The 22,758-nt window shown below is 42.0% G+C and overlaps 1 protein-coding gene across 1 annotated transcript; it reads right to left on the bottom strand.

Moving 5' to 3' along the window:
• Positions 1-1,085: 1,085 nt before the first annotated feature.
• On the bottom strand, positions 1,086-10,618 carry TCTN1 (tectonic family member 1). Its single transcript, XM_009807731.2, has 11 exons — positions 10,469-10,618; positions 9,953-10,040; positions 8,963-9,072; positions 5,880-5,900; positions 5,317-5,442; positions 4,174-4,299; positions 3,706-3,788; positions 3,213-3,353; positions 2,758-2,914; positions 1,583-1,708; positions 1,086-1,241 (listed from the first exon to the last, which is right to left on the bottom strand). The coding sequence occupies exons 1-11, from the start codon at positions 10,601-10,603 to the stop codon at positions 1,098-1,100; spliced, it is 1,257 nt and encodes a 418-aa protein (XP_009806033.2). The 5' UTR covers positions 10,604-10,618; the 3' UTR covers positions 1,086-1,097.
• Positions 10,619-22,758: the final 12,140 nt, after the last annotated feature.

Here is a 22,758-nt window from a genome sequence, read left to right as displayed (position 1 = left end):
AAATACCAACATACCACTCCTTTAGTTGACAATCAAATCAGCACCAAAACAGAGGCAAACGTGCCATCGTAAGTCAAACAATGCCTCGTTCTCAGCAGCAGATTTGAGTTCTGATACTGCGTTCCCTCATCTCTTCTTCCATTTTAAGTGTTCGCTTGCAGCCCGCTGGGCTACAATGTTCTTTGTTTCCACAGCTCATAAATCAACGCATTAAAAGAATTAGAATATGTAAGAACAGATGTAGGTGAGTGGCCTGCTGGGACCAGTTAGACTCCAGAAAAGCCATTAGAAAGCATATTCTAAAGGACCGGGCTGGTGTTTGAACACGACGTGAACTTTTTCAGGTACTAGATGGTCCCTGTGGTGAGACTATTTTATAGTTGAAGAGTAAGATTCAGTAAGTGGGGAATTTTGAAAGGCGTTGACTGTAGCAGGCGTCTCCAATTGATTTCAGCCAGAGTCAGCTGGAAGGGTCATTGAGCTTTTCTGAAAGCATAACTTAACTGTTCGGATATTTTAAATGAAAGGTAATTAATTAGTGGGTTGGGAAAAATAGCTAGAAATATGTGACTTACTCATCTATGAAAATAGATAAAGCAGAGGCCTTATCTAATAGCACATGATTATTTTAATTAACAATTTAGCTCTGCTGTTTGCAGAATAATGAAGCCTACTTTCCTCTGGAGCCGTGCTGTGTCCTTATGTTCTTCCCTTCCCCTCCTGCCTCCACACTGCTGGGCAGGCAGCTCGGACTAGTGCTACTTCAGAGCATCCGATGTGCTGGAAGGCTGGTGGCTGTACATGTGCTGACTGGCCAGCAAGAGCCACCATCATAGTGCAACCTTTTTTCCTCTCGGCAGAGGTATAATTGGGAATTTTCCACTTAATGTGGGGTTTTTTTCTGCTCTAAGGCTTCTGAGAACCCTCACAAGGGCTCACCCTTTCTCTCTTGGCCAATTTTAACCCAGTGCGTCTACAATTTAGAAGAAACCTATGGCCCATCACAGTGACTGGATAAACCTCACTTCTTTAGGAAATGGACTAAAAATTAGAAAAAAGCAGAGATATGGTGCTTTTTTTTTTAATTCATACTTACCTTAGACAAATGGAAAGAAAAAATCAAAGGGTAACTTGGCATTAATGGTGGGCCAAGCCTTATAGCCTGGCTCCGCAGGTGAAGAAATATCAGTGAAAACAACAGAACTTGTTATAGGAATAGTCCTTTCCCTTCCTGAGGGAAGCTGCAATGAAAATACAAACGGTCATTAGCTTCAGTCTTCTCTTTGTACAACTGCTGTGTTTGGACTGGGCTATATTTTCAGCTGTTATTTGTAAGAAGGTTTTTTTCATATACAGTTCCATGTTTCTTTTAATGAATGATGTATAGATTTTTATTGAAGTGTGTTTTGGCAAGCAGCCCACAGTTGTGTTTGAGCTGGAACAGAAACTGTTGGGTGTAATACATTCTAATTTGAAGTCCTACCTTTATCTAAACAGATTAACTGGGTCACTGTCGCACAGCTGATACCTAAGCAAAACAAGCCATTCTTTTTATCTTAAATCCTGTAATTTAATTACATACCTGCTTCAGGGTGGTGGTAGTAATTGTTGCTGTAACATTCATTATTCTGGCTTGTGGATTGACTAGGGATCCGTATTTAGTCCACTTCACTTCTATTTCAAGTGATACTGGTATTTGGCATGAGCTCTGAAAAATGTTATGAATTCTGTCATTGTCTGACTTGTACAGAAGCAACCACATTAATTATTCATCTTATTAAACTGCAGAATGCCCCCAGAAAGCTCACTCCGGGAGGTTACCAGAGCAACTACGCCACGCCTGTGGCCTGGACTGCTGCCTGTGCAGGCAGCACAGGTGCTTGCAGCCTTGGCTGAGGGGTGTCCCGGCAGTTTCTCCATAGGTGACAAACCGACTCTGTAACTGCATTTCAGCAGGACTGTTCTACCTGAGCAGGGCAGGGCATTAGCTTTTAATAATAGTGCTGAGCTGGCTCTTTTTAGTAGGAAGACTTATTTCAGTAATACCGCTGGGACAGTAGAAAATCCTTAATTCTGCCAGGGCAGAATTTTGAAGCCTACAATCTTAAATATTTTTAAGTATTTCTTCTTGAACTGCCAAGTTTCTGGTTCCAGAAATCATTCACTGTTTAGTTGCAAAACCGTGCAAGAAACCTATACTCAAGCTGTCATTGCGAAGGTGCTGTCCTTCAGCACGCGCCAAGCAGCACTGCCCACCACCAACAGCAGGGACTGTACTGCTTTGGGAGGAAAAGGGCTAGTACAGATGATGTTGAGAATAAATGTGTCATTTGGCTCACTGTTTCTGCGCTGTAAAGGATTCTTACTATCTTACTCTAACCTGGTGTAAGAGCACCAAGTGGAAGCATTGATTCTGTTACTTCACTCTTTCAACCTCACCAGTTGTGCGTTTTATCCCACCTGAACAGCAAGAGACTAAACTGTGGCTAGAACTGGGTTGGTTTGTACCTAGCGTATTGTCCTGATGCATAACTGAGGTGCCTGGATACCAGCTTGATTAAAAGTAAACTCTGTCCTTACACCAAGAGTGAAACCCCTTGTTTTTTAATATTCCAGGAGGACTTTCCTCCAGTTTGTTTCTGAAATTTTGTTCTCTATAGGTCTGAGAAGCCTAAGCTGATGTTGCAATACAGGTACAGATCTCAGGAGAGAGGACAGCGAGAGTGAAGGGGGTGGTGGTAGTGGTGTAACTTTCACCTGTTCTGAGGTGTGGAGGTGAGTTACTGGCACCCAGTCGAGCACATCCTGGGCTTGAGAATTTCCAAATGAGGCCACATATTCAGGAAAGCTTTGTCCCTTCAGTAAATCTAGGAGGGTCTGAGTCAAGGGCTGGCATTTCATAGCTGCTGTAATTCTTCCAGAAAAAAAAAGAAAAAGATGAGTTAAAGCAAAATCCATCTGTTTGGCACAGTAATAATTTCTCCTTGCTCTCATGCACTGTTCAAGCCTTCTGGCTGCAGTTGTTAATGTACAGAATCTTTTCAAGAGAAAGACCATTGTTAATTAAATGACATTTTTTATAACTAAATACTCTATTCCAAATACTCTTACAGCTGTATAAATGTCCCAGGACCTGAACAGATCCTAAGGGAAAGGGTTCTCAGAGGGTTAAAAGCACTAAATAATAAAAAAAAAAAAAAAAGTCCTCTTACCGTAACTTACAGCCTGATATCATGTTATAACCAAACAATATTGGGGTTCTGGCTCCCTGTACTGCCAGACAGTCCTGGTTGGATGTACTTTGCAGAATGGTAAGTTGACTGTATTTGTTAGTATTTTGAATGATGCCAGATGTAACACACAGTTAAAGGGAAATTCAGTATTTGATGTATATAATGAAGAAAGAATCCTTAATCATATCCTTAAAATATATCTGAAAATGCTATAATAGCTCAAGACTCCTCACATACTGTGAAGAAGCACTAGAGCATACAATGAAGGTCTAAATCTGTCTCACTAAAAAGTCCCAGGAGATTGCAGTCAGGACTGAGTCACTCGCTACTTCTAAAACATAGCCAAAAAAAGTACACTTTTACTTTTGGTAAAGAACAGATATATTTTATAGATGTCCAAGCTAGAAAGTGTTTGTGAAGTTGGACCAGAACAAGCACTGCAAACAAAATTTCAATCCAAGAGAAAGGATATCCTTGTGGCCGGAAGCCTGCTCTTAGAGGCAGTCCAACAACATAACCAGGATTACCACTGAGAGGAACCGGCTTTGTATTTACCTGCAATGCAAACGTACAGTATTGATTCTTATCACATACTGAAATGGTTGGAAAACACAGAAATATTTCACTTATTTTAGGATTATTAACTGCTTTGAACAATGATAGTAGTAACACTGCTTTGTAAGATTATAACTGTTCTCTAAGGTTGGGGCAGGCTTTGCTTTCACTGGATACAGTTATACAGAGTCCCAAGATGACTCTTCTAAATGTGAAAAACAGACTTCGGAGACCTTTATTGCCCAGTTCTGAAATGCTGCCTCATTTGTGTATCCAGGGCAAGTTACATTTTACCTTGCTGCTAACAACTGTTCTGATTCAAGTTTAATAAGTTTTGTAATTAAATGTCTTTCAGCAAGTCATCCGTAACATCTCTAGCAGTTACCTGAGTAAAGCTGATTTCAAAGCTCTGCTGTATTGAAAGTGCTTCTTTGTTAATTGCCCCCAAGACAAAAGAAGCAGCTGCTTCTATTATTTCTCCTGCGTCTGTGTATGTAATGTGATAACTCACCTGAAAAGGAAACATTTTAGATATTAGTTAGAACAAATATATAAGAGTATGAAACTAGAAAAAAGGAATTTCAAACTATGTAAGTATTGTTTTCTTTTTTCCTTGCTTAAGAAGGAATAACTACATGGCAGAGATATGCTACATCCTCAGTTGCAGTAAGGATGGGCCCGGCAAACAGGAGAAACTGAAGTACTGCTCAGTGGGTGGCTAGTCATTTTACAATGACTGTGCATTATAAACACGAAGACCTGCCTCTATATCCAAAGTGGCATATGCTTTTATAAGCACTGATACTTAGGGACTGATTAGACACTTCCCCTCCAGATGCCGATCTAGGTTTCTCCTACAAATTAAGACACGTGGGTTGGAAATATTGCCCATTTATTCTAGTTCGTCACTCATTTCCTGTCTGCAAAGGGAGGGAGTTTCAAGAAAAGCAAGAAAAAAGCGGTGGTCTGAGCTGACAAACAAAAATATGACGTTCACAAAGTAGCCGTGTTGGCAGATTTATGTATAAACGACAGGATTGTTACCAAACCAAGGGGCTGATTAGCAATGGTCGGAAACGGATCTAGGGTTGGAGCCTCTTCAAAACTGACTTCTTGATAAACCTCTTCTAAGCATAAGCCCCGTGTTCATCCATTTAAGATGAAAAGATGAGATGATTGGCACTGTGTATTCCTCTGTCTCTGCCACCACTGTGCCTGAAGTCATCTTCTCCCAAGCATAATGTAGATTCTAAACTCGTTGTCTGTTATGTCATATACATACAGTCATCATAGAAAAGGATTTAATCCTGTCTCCGTGTTATGTTGCATATAGTTATTATTTTGTTGCAAAACATTCTCTTTTATCCCAAAGTCAGTTCTTCTCCTGTCACATTTGCTTTGGAGATGTCACAATATATGGAAACTGTGCACGGCCTTTCTCACATCTTTGCAATACATGAATCAGAAGTGATTTGATGCATACATGCTTTCCATCAAACGTGAGGAGGAAAAGAACTGTCATACCTACCCCAAGAACTATATTTATGCACAGTTCATCCAAAATCATAGGGAGCCTGAGGACATCACTACCATTAAGTAAAGTCCGCATTCCATTCAGAGACTGGACAACTATGGACTGGACAGCAATATTAACCTGAAAAACAAATTCATGTCATTTCTGAATATTGTGTATAATTATTATTGGGTTTTTCTGTATTATTATATTCATGATGCTTCTGGGTTTTGTTCCACAGAGGCAGCAGTCAATAATCCTCTGAACAACTACTATGTTACATGTATTGCTGAAGTTTAACAAAAGGTTCTATTTTAAAGTAACTAGAGAGAGTTACTTAAAAAGAGAGAGTTTTATATGAGGGGAATGCATCAGGCTTAAATGTTTGCAGGTAGGATATTATCTTGGAGTTGCTAAGTATCATTACTGATGATAGCAAATGATAGAAATAATTGGTTAATGTAAAGATTAAGGATAAAGCCTCTGTTCTGATGAAGTCAGTGGAAAAACTCCCACTGACTATAATTGAGTAAGAATTTTGCCCCCAGCTCTTCCAACTAACTTAGAGTGATACTTACCATCTGACTTGATTTGGGCACCTAGAGAAGAATAAAAGAACAAATTCAAACAATAGCAGAAGTATGACCTATTACAAATAGCAGTTAAGGCTTAACTGCTTTGCCTGTTTAACTCTCTAGCATTACAGTAACTTTTACATCGCAGAAGTCATTGGATATATACTACAGTATCCAGGTAGTGTGAAAATAACTGCCTTTCTTTGTGGCTAGTAGGCAAAATCCTCTTCTTCCTCTGACAGTAACTGGAAAATTTCTTAGTGACTTCCGTCAGTTTTCCACCAGGTCTAGCTTTGACTACATTCCCAATAAATACACAAGGCATTCAGTAAGTAGTAGATGAATCTAGTGTTTCCCTTGGACACTCTATTTGCAACTCAGAACTAAGAAACACTGAAAAAGTTTACTTGCATCAGAAAGGTGGCCCAAAAAAAAGGCATCTCAGTTTGGCATGACTGTTACTGTGCATCATAACGTTTGACCTATTGAGGGCGTCAGAGACCATTGTTCCTGTCGCAGATCTGTGTAAAAACACTTGTAACTATTCATAGACTGGCAGTTTAGGAAGTCTGCCAGGCTGTTCGTACCCAAAGAAATAAAGAGCTTTTGTTGTCCCATTCTGACAGTAATGAGTCCATAGTTTCACGGTCTCTAAACAAAGAAATGAGAAGCAAGTAGCCCTCTTGTTATACAGCGCATGGACATACACAGTTGCCCCACTGGAAAATTTCCACTAAATTTTCATGGAAAAGGCAGAAATGTCAGACCAAGTTCATCAATCAGGCCTGCAAAATACTCACACAGAGCTCCATTTTGTCACAAGTCTTATTTTTGTGACTTCCCAATGAGTCTTTGGTTCACGTCTTTGGGAAGGGACCAAAAATTGAACTCTGACCATGAAGCAAGTTCTGCAGAATTATGACAGGTTACAGAGACCAGTCTGCTCATCTAACGTCACGGCAGAGAACACATTCCTATGAGCTGGAGACCTAAAGGTTATGCAGGTAAAGTCTGTGACACTGTCACATATACATATATATCAACATCTTGAGGTACAGCTCAGCCATCAGAATCAGCTGTATGCATGAAAGTGCTTGTAAAGATTAGAGTCGCCCTTTAGGGAAGCATGCTCTTTCTGACTAGGGTAGAGGGAATGATCACAGCTCCTAAAATTCTGTTTATCTGTGACTGGGGTGATGGATTATGTTGCCGTAGGTCACTGACAGACAGGACTCCAGCCTCACTGCTGCCTCCCACTGACTCACCTTCCCACCAGCCAAGAAGGCAAGCAGGGGCAGGCAGCAGCGCGTCACTTTGCAGCTGCACAGTCCATGCTAACCATAATATGAAGCATCGCAACTTTGTGAGTATCTTTGTAGAGGGTTCCAAGCATCCCCAATGCCCCCTGGGTCTGCTGGACAGGCCAGGGTAGAGAGCAGAGGTGAACTGCAACTATTACCGAGACCTTCGTATCACTCAAGTTGCTCAGCCTGGCAGCGAGTATGGGCTCCTAACGATGGGGTTTCCTGAAGGAACTGCTGTACCAGTCCTCTCAGCGAGGGCTCCCAGCAAGCCTCCCTGGGGTGATGTGTTTTGCCGTTTCTTTTGCCGGCAGCTCCACCTGCTGGCACTGGACAGGCTCCCCGCTCTGCCCTGGGACCACCCTGTCCCCAATACCAAGTCACTTTTCTATTGTCACATCCCATCTTCACCTCCCTTTGGGAAGGGGAGCTTCCCACAGACCATCTCCAGCATCTATTCAGCCTTCTCCAGTTCTTGCATCCGATCCTTTCTGAACATCCAATGGACTTTGGACAGAAATCTGACCTCTCCTAAGCTGGGCCATTACAACTGGCAAGCAGCACGTGGGTAACGTGTTCATGTACTGTTCTAGTGAGGAAGGGGAATTCATCTTTTAATTTAAAAAGACATTCAGCTGCCTGGAGCCTGTCCCGAGGCATGCTTTTTCTCTTCTGGTTCTGCAGCCACCAAGAACTCTAATTTTGGGTGCACATGGAGACACTCAAAGCCTTCCAAGGCAGAGTTTTCTCCACTTCTTCCACAGCAGGATGACCAAAAGCTAACATTTGTGAGCAACCCTTCGCTGATTTCAAGGAGGTCCTCAACCATCAGGAGAATGATCCCACCTGTGAGAATGTGAACTACTTAGTGGGCTTTCCTTTACTGTTGATAGCTTTGGAATCTGTGAGGAGACTGGAAGGGGTCTTTAAGCAGTGACTCACTATGGAGTACTAATTCAATTAATTTAAATAATTACATAAATTAAAGATATTTTAATGGTGGAGAGTATACTGGGTTTTGATGACCTTTGGCTTCTGGAAGGAGCTTTCAGGTTAAGGTATTATGTATTTCAGTTTCAATTTTGCATGCGTGATTTCTTTGTCTTCCTGAATATCTGTAAAGGGCATTTATTTATACATAAGACAACATCCTCCAGTTCAAAAAGGAATGAAAAAGTAAGCTTAGCTTTGAAAAAATAACCACAGACTGGATTCAGTAGTAGGTTGGATACAAACGAATTTGCTCTCAGTGGGGTAAAAGGTCATGTTCTTTGAGGAGTATAAGAAAGGCTTTGCATGTGTGTGCAATACCTCACTATTAAAAATTGAGGCTTGTAAGAAAAGTACATACGCAGAGGATTAAACCTTACAGGTCCTTCTTTAAACACAAAGGTTTACCAACTCTTTAAAAGCCAGACTTCTTAGAATTATGCACTCTGTAATAGGCTTCTTGGAAAAAGCTCAGACATGCATAAAAGGATAAAACTGCTGCTATTGCAGTAAGTGTTAGCTTAGTAATACAAGCTTGTCTCTTCAAGACCATGATTTTTGTTGGCTAAGCAGAGAACAGTAAATGCTTGTTACCGAAGCCTGAAGTAAAAACACTTCCAAAGACTTTCTGTATTAAAGTCTGTTACATAGGGAGATTTTTTTTTCCCAACCTCCAATTTAAAAATGCAACTAAAACACCGTATCTTTAGTAAATAGAAGTTACTTAATTCTGGAGACACAAAAAGATATGTAATATCAACAGTCAGCTATATAACTGTTTCAAATCATACTTACTGCTAAAATGCTGGAGTTGATATAGAACAGCATATTAAGCGCTTGAATGTTGCCGCATTCTTCCACACTTACTGTTCTAGTGCACTTTGTAGCCTGGTTTACTAAAAACCCTGGAAAAAAGTCACAAAGCATTACTGAAGGAAATTAAAGAATAATTATGAAAAGCAGAAATAAAAAACAATATAAGAACCTCAAGTATAAGCAAAAGTGAAAGTAAACATAATTTCTATTGCAGATAAGGTTTTATGTGAGCTACGAAGAATGATACTTTCTTAGATTCTCCAGAAATGCTATGAGACAAAATATTATTTCTTAACAATAGAAGCTTAACAAAAGCTAGAAGATTTATTACTTCATTTTTGAGATCTCATAAGATCTTTTTCTTTCACAAGAAACTTCAGTTTTCCTAAGGTCATCATCATGATTGTTATGATATCATAATTAATAATAACAATGGGTTTTGGAAAATGCAGGTGTGTGGGTTTGGCTTCTGGGTTTTTTTTTTCCCCCTCTGCAGATTTTCAGGAAACTATGTGAAAGGTTAAAATGTAGAGCTCAAGCCTGCAAGTCAAGTCAGACTTGCATTCAGGCTGTGAAAGGAACCTTACTGTACCAAAGGGACATCTTACAAAGGTTGCCCAGTTGGGTCTTGCTTTGTGTAATACCCTCTTCCCTCGTGGTGTCACCCTTGTACTATTTTATTTAACCAATTATGTCAAATAGGATGTTTTATTGTTGGATAAACAACCCGTTAACAAGATTCTGAAGGATTCACATATCTAACTTTGAATGTTTAATACAGATGCAACACAACTTCTAATCTACGTCTAAAAAAAACCCAGAGAAACAGAAGCTATTTGAAAAACATTTGTTCCTGAATCTTCATCTGAATTTACGTTTGTGTGTGTGCCAATTCACTGACTAGTTAAGCTCAAGTCAGAGTAGAATACCCTAAAGCAAATAAACCGGAATTCAAACGCATTTTCCAACCTGCAGGATTCGCATCAGAGCACCAAGAGGAGACAACAGGACTAGGCAGTCTTAGAAATGCATCCGCTGTCTGTACAGGAACACCATACTGCCAAATAAAACAACATATTCACGTATATAGGTGTGTTTCAGTCCATGAAAAGTTTTAGAGCATTTGATTTAACAACAAATCTGTATAAAAGAAGTACTTATAAGTATACTTACACAGTATACTTATACTGTATCTGTCAATACTGTGCACTACTTTGTGCATCAGTTCTTAAGCCACTGCTAATAGCTTTATGTTTACAGTAGCAAAAAAGCTACTTATTTTTCAAAGATCTTAAAAATCTAGCTCACTTTTTAAGTAAGGTAACACAAAATGCTACACTTCTTATTTTTACATTTCTCTATTTAAAGACCAAAATAAAGTTTGTCTTTTCCAGAACTGCATTTTTTTAAAAAGCAGATGCAAACAACGCTAGCTTGTTCTTTTATGGAACAATCTAATACTAATTGTATCAGATAATTATTTACCTCGTATCTGTAAGTTTCATTTGCATCAGAAGGATTTTGAGCATCTGTGTTCGTGTTCCAGCTGTCAGGCTTAGCACTGAATGTTGCACTTCCAAACCGCTTAAGCAATTGATCAAAATTTTCAGAAGTAGGCATTTCAGGGGAACTGAAGGAGAGTGCTTGCTTATCTGTCAAAACATTTTAAAGAATGAGATAACTTTTAGGATAAAAGATACAGAAACAGTATTTCGTAACAATTTTTCCTTCTGGAGTTGTTAAAAACTCAGTGATAAATACCAACGCAGCTTTTCTTTAAGAAAAGCTTTGTCTTTTCTTTAAGAGAAAACCTAGGCAATATCTTAATTCATCATTTCACCCAGATCCATGAAAGCACAAACTTACATTCAAGGAAAGATGCAAGTGCCTTGCTTTCAAAATCATGGTTTCTAACAGCGTATGTTCCAAAACAAAGACATGTCAATGAGCGTCTACAGTTTCCATGCTAAGTATTCAGATGACTACTGCACAGTCGTAATTAAATTAAGAGAACACAATACTGATCAATTCTCACTTCCCTGCAAGTTACTTCAAAGCTGGGCATAAAGGATTTGTACCACTGGTTATTATTACATAGTTACAGTAACGGATCGGGAAGGAGTCGGTTTCCCATGAAACAACTTTAAATGTGATTTATTGAGGATTCTAAATTCTTCTAATTTTTTTTTTTCCCCAACAAAGACGACTAAGAGAGTATGAGATGTTTTAACTCCGTAGTTTCACAAGTGAAAAGATTACAACATACGGTCTGCGAGCATACAGAATAACCCGTTTTCTGACAGGTTTAGTTGTTTTTAGTCTGTTTCTGGTACCTAAAGAGCTTATAAAAATAACAGCACAACGCTTAATACTGGCAACAACTCTACTTACAGTTTGTAGCATGAATGCAGAAAACACTGGGATTGACTTGGTCAATTAATTTAAATATCCTTTCTGGTGGATTTGCTTCAACATCAAGTGAATACATAGCAGCTTTCTGACTACACAGGCGGCTGTCACCTCTGCAAACAGTAATAATAAAATCAATGATCCCCTATAAGTTAGTATTTACCACATTTTAAAGCTCTTTTAATGTATTCAAAAATAGCAGCATCAAAAAAGCACAAGAGAGATTACTCTTTTTAACACAATTTGTATAGAAATTGTGCCTCCTTTCTAAGGCTTACATTGCTTTATACGGTGTGCTTAGTAATAAATAATAGAGAATTCTCCAACATGTTTTATCTAGCAGAGGAAACAGGTGAGCAGCAGGATAAAGAAAGGTGAGAGACAGACCAGGGAGAAGGGAAGAGCCTGGCTAATAATATTAGAGCTAAAATGACAAGTTGGATGAGATCCAGATGGTGTGAGACACCACAAATGCAGGGTGTATCACAGGCTATACACAGCTCAGAAGCACTTTTATTTATACAACACAAGCGGGAAGCATGACCTTTACGGTACCGTGATGGCATGTAGGCCAGAAAAAAGGTTTTGTGAATATTAGAATAATACTCACTTTGGAGGGGGGTGGGAAAAAGTCCTACTCGAGGTGCACATAAAAGAAATGGCAGAGTGAGAAACGGGGAGGTGAAATAACCCATCCCACCTAGGAAAAGTATTTGTAGATGTGCCATGGGTTCATCAACAGCAGCCCGGAACTGCAGTAGGCTGCACAGCGAATGTGCCAGTTCTTACCCTGAAGAGTACTGGTGTGTCCTACATGCTAGAAATACAAGATGATGCTCCTTGTGAAACTGGTACTTAGGCAGAACTAAAGCAGTCAAGGACAGATACTGAAGAAGTGAAATGAATTTTAGAAATTACTTTTTAAGCATGGAGTTTAACTTTGCCATGAGGTGAACCATTTGTTAGTAGGATCACATCATAAATCAAACACCCTTTTCCTGCTGTTTCAGAGACCACATAGCCTCTTACTTCTGATCGAACCCTTTCAGTAACTAACACAATTATGCAAATGTATATAAATCTAGATGTAAAGAATGAGATCCACAATACCTGCAGTCATTGAAAATCCCAAGGATTTTCATCCAAAACGAACATTTGACACAAAAGAATTTGGGGAAAGAAACACAACTTCTTTTTATGCATTTCTAGTTGACAAAGACAGAATAGTCATCTGAGACAATTAATCTGACATTCAGGAGGCGTTGATTAGACCTTTCTGATATATATAAATACCTATAAATGGGTGGCAGTAGTCATTGTGTGCAAGAACAATAAGAAACGCCAGTCTGGGATGACTGCTAATTCAAATTTCAAAGTACCAAGAATAAACGCCAGTGTTCAGATTGGCATAATTTATGCAGAAGGTGGGTTGAAGAGCTGTACTTATTGTTCCGAGAAGTCACCGAGAGATTTTTTTCAATTACGATTTTGAAGTGAGCTTTCTTAAGTCCTTTTTGAGAAGATGAAATTGGGTGAAGGTGTTTTCAGATAAACTGTAAATAGCACAGAAACAACTATCGGCATTACTTCATTGATGATAATGTTGCATTTTACTGTTTGCAAAGTGACAGACTGGCAGCGAGGCAGCAGGTCGGGACACTGACTTGTTAAATTAGGATCAGAACAATGCTCACACTACTTCATTAAGCCCTGAATTGATCAAGTTTCTAGCTGATATCATAACCCATAATGAAAGAGGTTACTGATAAATTGCTGATGACCTATGAAGGTGGCCAGATGGTCCCATGGTATCAGCTTTCTTAACTTCCAGACACTGCATTATATTGATGAAAGTCTAAAGATGCGTTATTCTTCCCCCAACAGAAGGCATCGCCACCTAAGCGCCCATACACGGTAGGACAGTGAAAGAGGAAAAAAGCAAGGTGCACGAGTTTAGAAAAGAGGGAATAAGTGAATGAGAAACTGGGGTGGGAGGCCAATTTGCTGTTCTACCTGGTTGGGGCCAAAAGTTTACAAGCCTAGTGCTGGAAGAACTGGAGAAAGGGTAGGCAGGACTTAGGATGGCAGGGGGAAGGGGGGTTAGGAATCAGTAAGAGGAGAGGATAAAGCCCTTACAAATGCACGCAGCAAATAAAACAGGATTTTGTATTTCATACAGCTATTTATCCACTTACGTGACAATAGGAACCGAACATGTAGTAAAGAGACTGAAATCTGCTGTGCTGCAATCAGGGTCACAGCAGCAATTTACATCACACTGTGCCACCAACAGATCACAAACACACAGCTTGGCGACTGGAGGAGAGATTTAAATTAGAATTAGAATTGGAACTTTACACATTACAGCATGTTCCATAACACTTTCATTTTTCACCTCGCCTTATTTTTGACAATGGTCAAAAGTCTATATCCAAATTCACGTGGGTTTTTTTTTTTAAGTCATTTTTAAAAGCCATCTTTTCTGCTACTTAGCAAATCTATTTGGAACACAACAACAAAACCGAGGGCATACTAAAATCCGATGGTGTGTTCCCTGTGAAATAAAAAAAAAGCAACTTGAGTTAATAGGAAATTTGAAGGTATGAAAATATATTCAGCTCTGCAGAGGAAAAAAAAAAAAGAGATACAAATCAGGTATGCTTATCAACTTGTTTCAGCTTATTGGAAAAAAAAAAAAGAAACATTTTGATAGAGCAGCGAGATGTTTACAAGTATTGAGCATGTTCCAGGGTCCAGTAATATATTTTCCTGATGTGCCAACATAACCATAGTTGACTTCTTTGAAATTGTTTTTTCTCTCTGTCTTGAGATACTGTGAAATATTGTAATAACACAGAAAGTAATTGCTAGCAATACCGTAAACTCTCTCGATAAAATACATCTGGCAACGTCTTAAAATATTCTTAGGTTTTCAAGTTTATAAATTCAAAGAACAGCTATTACTCTACTGAACTGTTTAGGAGAGTTGCTGTTCTATAATACATCTAAACTTAAGAATAGCACAGCATGTTGAAAATGAAGGAAAATGAAGAACAGCACTTCGTAGGCAAGACATTCAAAGAACACCCATGTTCATAACTACTGCTGCTTTTATTTCAGCTTGACTGTTGCCCATTTCTCTACGGTCTCCCAGATGTTCTCTGACCACCTGAACAGTATCCAGGTATTTCCTGGAATCTCTAAAGTTCTGACTGTTCCATTAGCAGAGTTTAGTACTGGGATCCTTAACTCACCTTGTAAACAAGAGAAGTTTAAACATGGATGATTAGATTGCAAGGTTATGTCTCTGAGAGCAGAGATTTAAGTCTCTTTTCCCTAAGGAGGCACGCACTGGGACAACATGTTTAATTTGGCAAGTAATCTAGGGAAGCCGAACCGATGGCAACAACACTGGGAAATCAAAAGTTAAATAAAAGTATACCTGCCAATTAGAAGGCAGGGGGAAACACCTTCTGATAGCACAATAACAAAAATTTGTGATCTATACTGCCGTGGCACCACTATGTATCCACAGAGATGGGGCTGAATAAGGAGTCTTGGGGCAAACTATGTGCGCAACCAGCTCAGCGTGCAAGCGGAGATCTCCAAGCACGCACAGTGTGAGCCTCGGTCTCCTCTGCAAGGCCAGGCTCTAACCTGTGGGCTCAGAGCAGGGTGCTGGGTGGGCAGGAGAGCCTGCCCTCCGCCAGCACCAACTCCCAGGACCGCGCATGCTGGGATCAGCGTGCCCAGGACCCAAAGGTTGTGTAGGGGCTTGCTGAGCCTGCCTTTCCGAGGAGGCTCCGAGCCTTGGCTGGAGTGGGGTGCTGCTAGAGAGGGGGGCTCAGAGCAGCGCTGCAGCACAGTCCCGGTAAATCCCCAGGGGCCCCCAGGGAGAAGCAGGGCAGCTGCCGCGCAGGCTTGTCGCAGCCCCGGGCGGCTGCAATGGGAGCCGGAGGGGAGGCAAGGGCCCAGCGACGACAGGAGGCCCGAGAGAGGCCGTGAGCGGGGCTTCCCTTGGCCCGGGAAGAGTCGCCGGTGCCCCGCAGACCCCGCCCCACAGGGCACCCACCGTCCGTGACCGCGGCCGGCCCACTGCGGGTCTGCGCCCGGGCGGCAGCTCGGGTCTCTGGTGGCGCCGCGGGGCCCGCCGCGCTGACCATGGGCTCGGGGGCGGGCTCGGCGCTCGGCTCTGCTGCCCGGAGCGGCAGGAGGAGGAGGAGGAGGAGGAGAAGGAGGAGAAAGGCCCCAAGCCGCAGCGCCGGCGCCGCCGCCGCCATGGCTGCCGCCCCTAGCAACGGTGCGGTTGCTAGGGAGAGCGCGGAGCATCCCGGGAAGGGCGCGTTCCGCCCGTCCCCAGGGCATCACGGGAAACAAGGGGTCTGCGGCCGCGGGGCACGACGGGAAGGGGGTCACGCAGCGCGGGCACCATGGCGGGCGGCGAGGGGAGGCCGGGCCCTGGCGAGGCAGCGCTGCGGCCGTGGCTGGCCGCCACCTCTGGCCACCTCCCGCCACCTCCGGCCACCCGCTGCCTCTTTCAGCACAGGGAGGCTCAGGGCGAGGCCACACACTGGGCCTTTGGCTGGACGTGGCCTCCTGCGAGGCCACCCTACTCGCCTCACCGCTGCTGTCGCGGTGGTCTCAGGCGTCCGCTCGTGGCACCCGGCCCCTTCAGAAACAGCCCAGCGCGGCGGTCAGCCGGGCGTCAGTGGCTGCTCCGTACCACGCCAAGGGCAGTAGGAAAAGGTTTAAGGTGTAGCAACCCAAGTGTAAGTCACGAACGTGGTTTGGGCAAAAATGCTGTTGGAAGGTCGTACACAAAAAAACAAATGTGGGGAATGGCCCCTTGTGAGCCACAGAATCCTCTGTTCAGCATATTTTTGCAACTTCGTTTTTAGTAATCTGCATTTCTTAAACTAATTTTTAAAGTCTTGCCAACTTCTTTCTCCTTTTGAAAATGCCATGGGTCCTTAATACTCACTGTGCATATTCATTAATTAATCTTGTTAGTAATCTTGCAATATATACAGGTGCTTTTGTAGTAATTTGGAAAAACTGAGCTAGAGAGTGACGAGGTGTTCAAGGTTCCGTAAGGTTATCTTAACAAATGCTAACATCCAGGCTTCAGTCCCAACCAAGAGACTACCCTCTTCTGCATTATCTGATCAAAAGCAACTTTACGACGTTTGTTCCTCCATCAACCTGGCAAGTACATTTTACACGTACGTGTACATCATTACACAGTGTTTCTTATTTTTCTGACCAGGTTCACGCCTATCGTCTTGAAGGGAAGCCAACAAAAGCTTTAAGACCACAAGAGGGCACGTTCTCTTCTACGTTTAATACACTTGGCTGCTCCCTGTGCCAGTCACAACATCTGAACAGCATAACTTCACGCTGGCATGCACATTTAGTACGTTGCAGATGTTCCAGCTTCTTCTATTGAAAACTGAAATAATTCCACAGCGCACACAGCGTCTTTGTCGCTTCTTTGCACTGTCCTCTGCTGCACAAGAGCCAATTATTCACAAAGGTGTTGATGAGTTACGCAAGACAGACTATTGTCTGCCTCATGCAGTACAAGGCTACCAAGGTCATTTGATATTATCAAAGAGCTGGTAACTTAGGATGGATTTGAAATAGCTCCATATCACGTGGCAAAATCCTGGAGTCATCCTTCCCCTTGGAAAGACCTCGTTCTTCTAAGGACATGGTGACATGAAGGTGAGAATCCAGTGTAGTCCATTGTACCTCAGACCTCTGTGTACCTTATGTGTGGTAATAGTCTCACCTGGGTCTCCATTCTGCATTCCTTCTGTTAAAACAAATGTAACCCAAAGTTACCATATATGCCTTCTTCCTTGGGAAGGAAGAACTGATGTGTTTAGTCTCTTTGTTTCTTTGCTGTGTCTGAGATTATTTTGATTCAATTGGAAACATTCATGCATTTCCTTCCAATAAGGTCTCCTAAATGACGTTACTAGTGTTGGGGGTTTTTTTCAGGCTCGAAGAATAACAGTAACTTCAACTACGCTTCCATTTTGAAAAGTGACTGTAAAAATGGCATTATGGGACTCCTCCTTTTTGCTTCTCACTAAGGCTGTGCCAGGACTGGCTGCAGCCGTAGAAGAGAATATGTGCCTATATTCGGAGGAAATCATGGGAACCTTTAAAAAGCAGTTATCTTTCATTGTCTCACAGCAGAGAAATGTGTTGACTTTGCCAGTTTACTCACTTATATTTGCATATTCGTAGCTATGTTCGGGACAGATATTGGTGAACTGTGCTGAAAACTCTAGTGGCTTTGGCCCTGCTTGATAAAGCAGATAGGCACAGGTTGTAGAAGTCAGCCGAGGACCTGTTCACAGCTAGCAGGGTTAGGAAAGTCTTGCAGCTTCGAGAAGGAGGCCTTAGGCAGGGAACAGTCCCCTACGTAAAGGAGGCTTGTTTTCCTGCCTGTTAAAAGGCATGTGAAGCTCTTTACTGTTGTCACAATTAAGTGAGCGAAGTTTCCGCATCCTCTTGCTTGAGGGAGAGTAAAATAGATTTTGGAGTTTTACTTCTAATTGCTGCGGTGCTTGGCCCAGCTGGGAGAGGCAAGCCTGCAGGAAGGAACACTCCGAGCACGTGGCTGCTCTCTCCTTCGCTGCCGTGTGTTTGAGATCAGATGTCTCTCTGGGTGAAGCTGACTTAGGGGCTTACAGTCCCTTGAACTTCCTTGACTACTCTCCCATACACTACATATGGTCAGTTAAAAGGATGAAGATACTTCTCCTACCTAGAAGTCCTGCAAATTTTGAAACTTGGAATTTAGTTTGCGGCCTTGGAGGGAGAATGGTGCTTAGCTTAGTGTTTATCATCCCTGGTCCTGTTCTGTATCACTTGTTCAACTGTAGTGTCATGACATGAGATAACTAATATTGAAGTACCCCTACTTGTTATTTTACAGATTTCTGATGGATTTAAAATGAGTAAAAAGGGCTGTTGACAATTCACAAGGGAAAATATAATTTAATACATCCTTTCTGCATCCAGAGTTACTTTGCAAAGCTGATGGTGCACAGGGGACCAGACTCCTAGATGAAAAACCAAGCCTTGCTGAAATCTGTGAGCTATTCCCAAGCACAGATTGCACCCTGAATGCATGTGGGCAGGAGCTGGATGAATAAGGAGGTATTATTTCTTACTGCATCTATCATTGAAATAGAATAGAACTGGGCAACTGTTTAATAGCAAAGTATAATGTACTTAATCTGTTTTTCTCATGACCTTTTTTTTTTATTCAAGAAGTTAGGGCTTTACTCGGACCAACAGTTCACCTAAACCCATCTCCAATACTTGCTGTAAAAGAATAGGACAAACATAGCTGTTGTGTCACTTCAGTTTCTTCTTTATTAATGCTTAAGTGACTAACTCTGAATTCCTTAACTATAGGATGTGATAGTTCAATAAAGTCATGAAGCCTCTCAGGCAATATGTACGCACAAAGAGAATGCAGTGAGTAAAGTCCCTGCAGAAAGAAACGTAAAGAAAATAGAAAAAACCCACCTTTGGCATACAGAGAAGACAGGCAAGGCAAAAGCCAAGTATAAGAAAAACCATTTGAAAAATCCCACCACCACAAAAAACACCCTTGTGTTAGACTTCTGAAGCAGGTTCCAAAGAGCAAATTCCACAGTGTGTAGGACAAGATCAGGACATTAATAAATAATGCATGTTTTCCATCACAGAGATTTTCATTTATCCTATCAACATGAGTTAATTAATAATTAAAAAGAGCACTGTGATCCTCATGTGGGAGGTCCTATAAAATGAAAATTCAAGCAGTTTAAGATGCAGTAGATTGCTGTCTATTAAAAAACATGTTAAGGGATTTACTCTATTACTATTTTAATTATATTTTAAGCAGCAAGATTTTGATGTGCATTTAAGCATTATAGCATGGTATTTGCAATCCAAACATTGCAGGATTAAGTCCCATCAAGTACAGTAAAACCAGGGGAAGTAACTGATTATAAACACAAATAAAACTAATACAGATGTCTTTTATGAAACGCTAAGGCTAAGCAAAAAGCACTACTACTATTTCAGTTTCTCTCATCCAAGCTTATTTTAATAATTCAGTTAAATTTAAATTTTTAACTATATAATTTCCACCGCAGCCCTTCCTTTTTAAAATCACTTAAGATTTAAATAATGTAATTACTTTTACACATACAAAATTATCGTTTTTCCTCAGAACAAAAGACACTAGAGTTTTCAGAATAGTGCACTCACATCTGTCCCAAACATAGCTACGAATATGCAGATCTAAGTGAGTAAACTGGCAAAGTCAACATGTTTCTCTGCAGCGGGACAGTGACAGAAATTCTGCCCATGGACACATATCCTTTTGATTAAACAGTTTAATTCTATTTTTGGACATTTAAACTAACTCGGAGTAGAATTAGCTTAATAACTATGGTCTTCATAAATTATGATGGACGAGGTGTTCAGGCTATTTGTTGGCTGAATGTGTGCTGCTCTTCCTGAACACACCATATAGAAGGCTTTTAACTGACTCGGGTTTTAGCATTGGGAAGTTTTTAGTAACAAAAAATGCTCAGCAGAGTTACCACCCTGAAAAGCTTCTCTAGGAAGTGGTATAATTCCTGTTACTTTAAACTTTTAAAACAAGGAGAAAATCCTAAGAGGAAAGAGTTTTGCATGTGTGTTACTTGCTCTAAATAGGTATTTTTACCTTGATGCCATTCAAAACAGTTTTACCACTGACCAAAAGTTACAGTCATCATTAAACTACAATAGTTTGTATTTTATAGAGAAGCTGGATGACTTGGGTAAGGTTCTAAAGTAACTGAAGGAGAAACTGATACACAAAATAAATCAGCTCTCCAGGATTTCAGACAGCTACAGTTTGGGAGGTCTTAGTTCCCCGTCCTGAGATGGTGATCTTCTGACTCTGCATCTTCTCTTGACTCTTCTTTGTGGAGAAGTCTGGTATCATTGTCCTTTTCACATTATTTTTCTGTTTGATGCTAACTGTGCTGTCTGAACTTCTTTGTCTTTCCAAGGCAAACATTGGTTTTGCTCTATGACAGATCACTTTAAAAATTCAAGTGGACAGGCATTTTTAATTAAGAGTCAAAACAAAGTCAAATAAGGCTGAAATAAACTGCATTCTGGTCTAGCACAACATTAGCCCTTAAACAAATAGTGCGAAGCCTGGGCTGTCTCTGTACAGCAGATGGCATTACAGGTAGTATTTATCATACTCCAATCCCAAGGCTAAGATAGTAGGGAGGGAGGATTGACGTCAGCTACCAGTGAATCAGTCTTAATACAAGCTGAAAAACTGCTTGTGCCTTCAACAGTCGATTACATTGTACAGCACTTCTGCTTAGCGCTCCCCGTTGCATTTATGAGTCTGTCTGAGCAAGCCTAGCAGGAAGAGTTCATTTTGTTTTGCAGCTTAAATGAACTGATGTAAATGGATCTTGGACTTTGAGGTGGGAAGATTCCACCCAGCTGCAGTAACCAGGGGGATGCCCTTTGCCCCAGTTTTTGTGCCAAATTTGTGCATTCGAGAATTTTAAACAAATAGCACTTGGCAGGATATCGACCCTCAGGGTGCAAGAATAATACCGAGTGAGACAGCAGGGCATGTACTGGGAGGGATTTACAGGGAGATCTATCAGGAGTGATACTGAACGGTGGGGAAAACCGATTCTGTCCTTTTTCAGATGGTTGTTCAGCCAACAAATGGTTGTTCTTTGTCTCACAGGAGCTGAGTGATCCTCTGAATGAAAACCAATAGCGATTTTTCATCTGGGTGCAGCGTCATCATGCAGGAGTGAAGGAGTTCGGCAAAGGTTACTAATTCTCACCTAAATGATGTAGTCTTCCTTGGCTGCCTGGGCAAACCTGGGTGGGTGACCAGGGATGGAGGGCGTATGAGCTGCTCACGGTGCGCCTTGGCTTGGGAACCCTTACCGAAACACGGAGTTACGCTCTGCCGAGCGTGTTTGACAGCCTTGCGCTCACACCGAGTTTCTCAACCTGCGAGCCATGGCTGATTGGCGAAGTGGTACGGAGAGCGTCCTGTCCAGCTCTGGGAAATACGCTGTGAAACACGCTGTGATGAGGCACAGAGAACTCGGGTTGAGTGGCAAGTGCGGTGGGGGATCACGGGTTGAGAAGCAACGCACACTCAGCCAGTGCAGGACGGTGCACCGTGCACTGACCAGAGCTGCCTCAGGGCACTCTGGCACTGCAGGCAGTATTGAAATCTGCTGCGTTAAAGAAAAAGGGGTTAGACCGGGCTGGACTTACTCTAGAAGGGACCTGGATGAGAAGGAGGAAGAATGAGAATGAGGGGAGGGAAAGAATGACTCTGTGGGGCAGACTCTGAAAATATGTGCTTCCCTTTCCTGCTAGGGATACGGGAGGGGGTGAGGCAGCAACGTTTGCTGCTGTTGAGAGCCAGCTTGCAAGTACTGTTTGTCATCCACACACCCCAACAGGCCTCGATGGCAGCACGACCTTATCTCCAGCACGTTGGCAAATTCAGCCATGTGGCAGTTTCCTAATTCACCGAGGCTGGGCCTGGGCTGCTCTTCGTGTCCCTGCGCTTTCCTTCTCCCCTTTCTAACGGGCAGATTAATTTTTTAGTAAGTTTGGATACAATTTCAGCTTTAGGCGGAAAATTTTCATGTGTTGCTTAAGCCTTTAGAAGTTTAAAGGGGAGGAATATTGACTCTGTCAAGATAGACAGCAAGTGAAATGCCTGCCGTCTTTTTGCACTATTATAATGACGCTGCTTCAATAATGTTCCCCGTGGGCTGGGTCCGTGGAGTATGCCGCACAGCTTTTCCTTTCACTGGAGTCAGCTCGGGGTTCAGGTTTCACTCCTACCTCTGCTTTATTGACACCCATCTATTGTTTTGTTATTTACATATCTTGGGTTATAAAACGCAGCAGCGTGTGTACGCGGAGCCATTAAATAAATTTGGGCAGGTTGTGCAGAGCTACCCGCTAGGAACTTCCGAAGGGAGAAGCCATTTTGCACGCCGACAAGCGGCACGGAGAACCGAGCTGCAGAAGATAAGGAACGGGGCCGTTCCGAGCGCGGTGGGTCTTGGGAGCGTTGATACCTTGAAGTTGTTGGTATCTTTGAAGTTGTCCGCGGGGACACCCGAGAGCTGGCTCGCCGCCTTTGTGACACACGCTTACCCGCAGTTGCAGTAATTTTAGTGGTTTTTGCGTGGTGACGGCATACTGTGGCCTTCTCCCGAGGGTTTTGTTTGGCGTTTCGCGTCCATTACCCAAAATGGGTTAACGCTCCGCACTTTCATGGATTTCCACAGAAA

Source organism: Gavia stellata, chromosome 21, assembly GCF_030936135.1.
Source record: "Gavia stellata isolate bGavSte3 chromosome 21, bGavSte3.hap2, whole genome shotgun sequence".
NCBI lineage: Eukaryota > Metazoa > Chordata > Aves > Gaviiformes > Gaviidae > Gavia > Gavia stellata.
Note: the sequence above shows the minus strand (reverse complement) of the source record. Positions and strands in the feature narration are given on the sequence as shown.

Excerpts from the sequence above, each read along its gene's own strand:
- TCTN1 (XM_009807731.2), bottom strand. The coding sequence starts at position 10,603 with ATGCCTACTTCTGAAAATTTTGATCAATTGCTTAAGCGGTTTGGAAGT. Across the intron at positions 5,901-8,962 it reads TCAACTCCAGCATTTTAGCA|GTGCCCAAATCAAGTCAGAT; the intron begins GTAAGTATGATT and ends ATTCTTCTCTAG. Across the intron at positions 3,354-3,705 it reads GCAGGCTTCCGGCCACAAGG|ATCTGGCATCATTCAAAATA; the intron begins ATATCCTTTCTC and ends ACTGTGTGTTAC.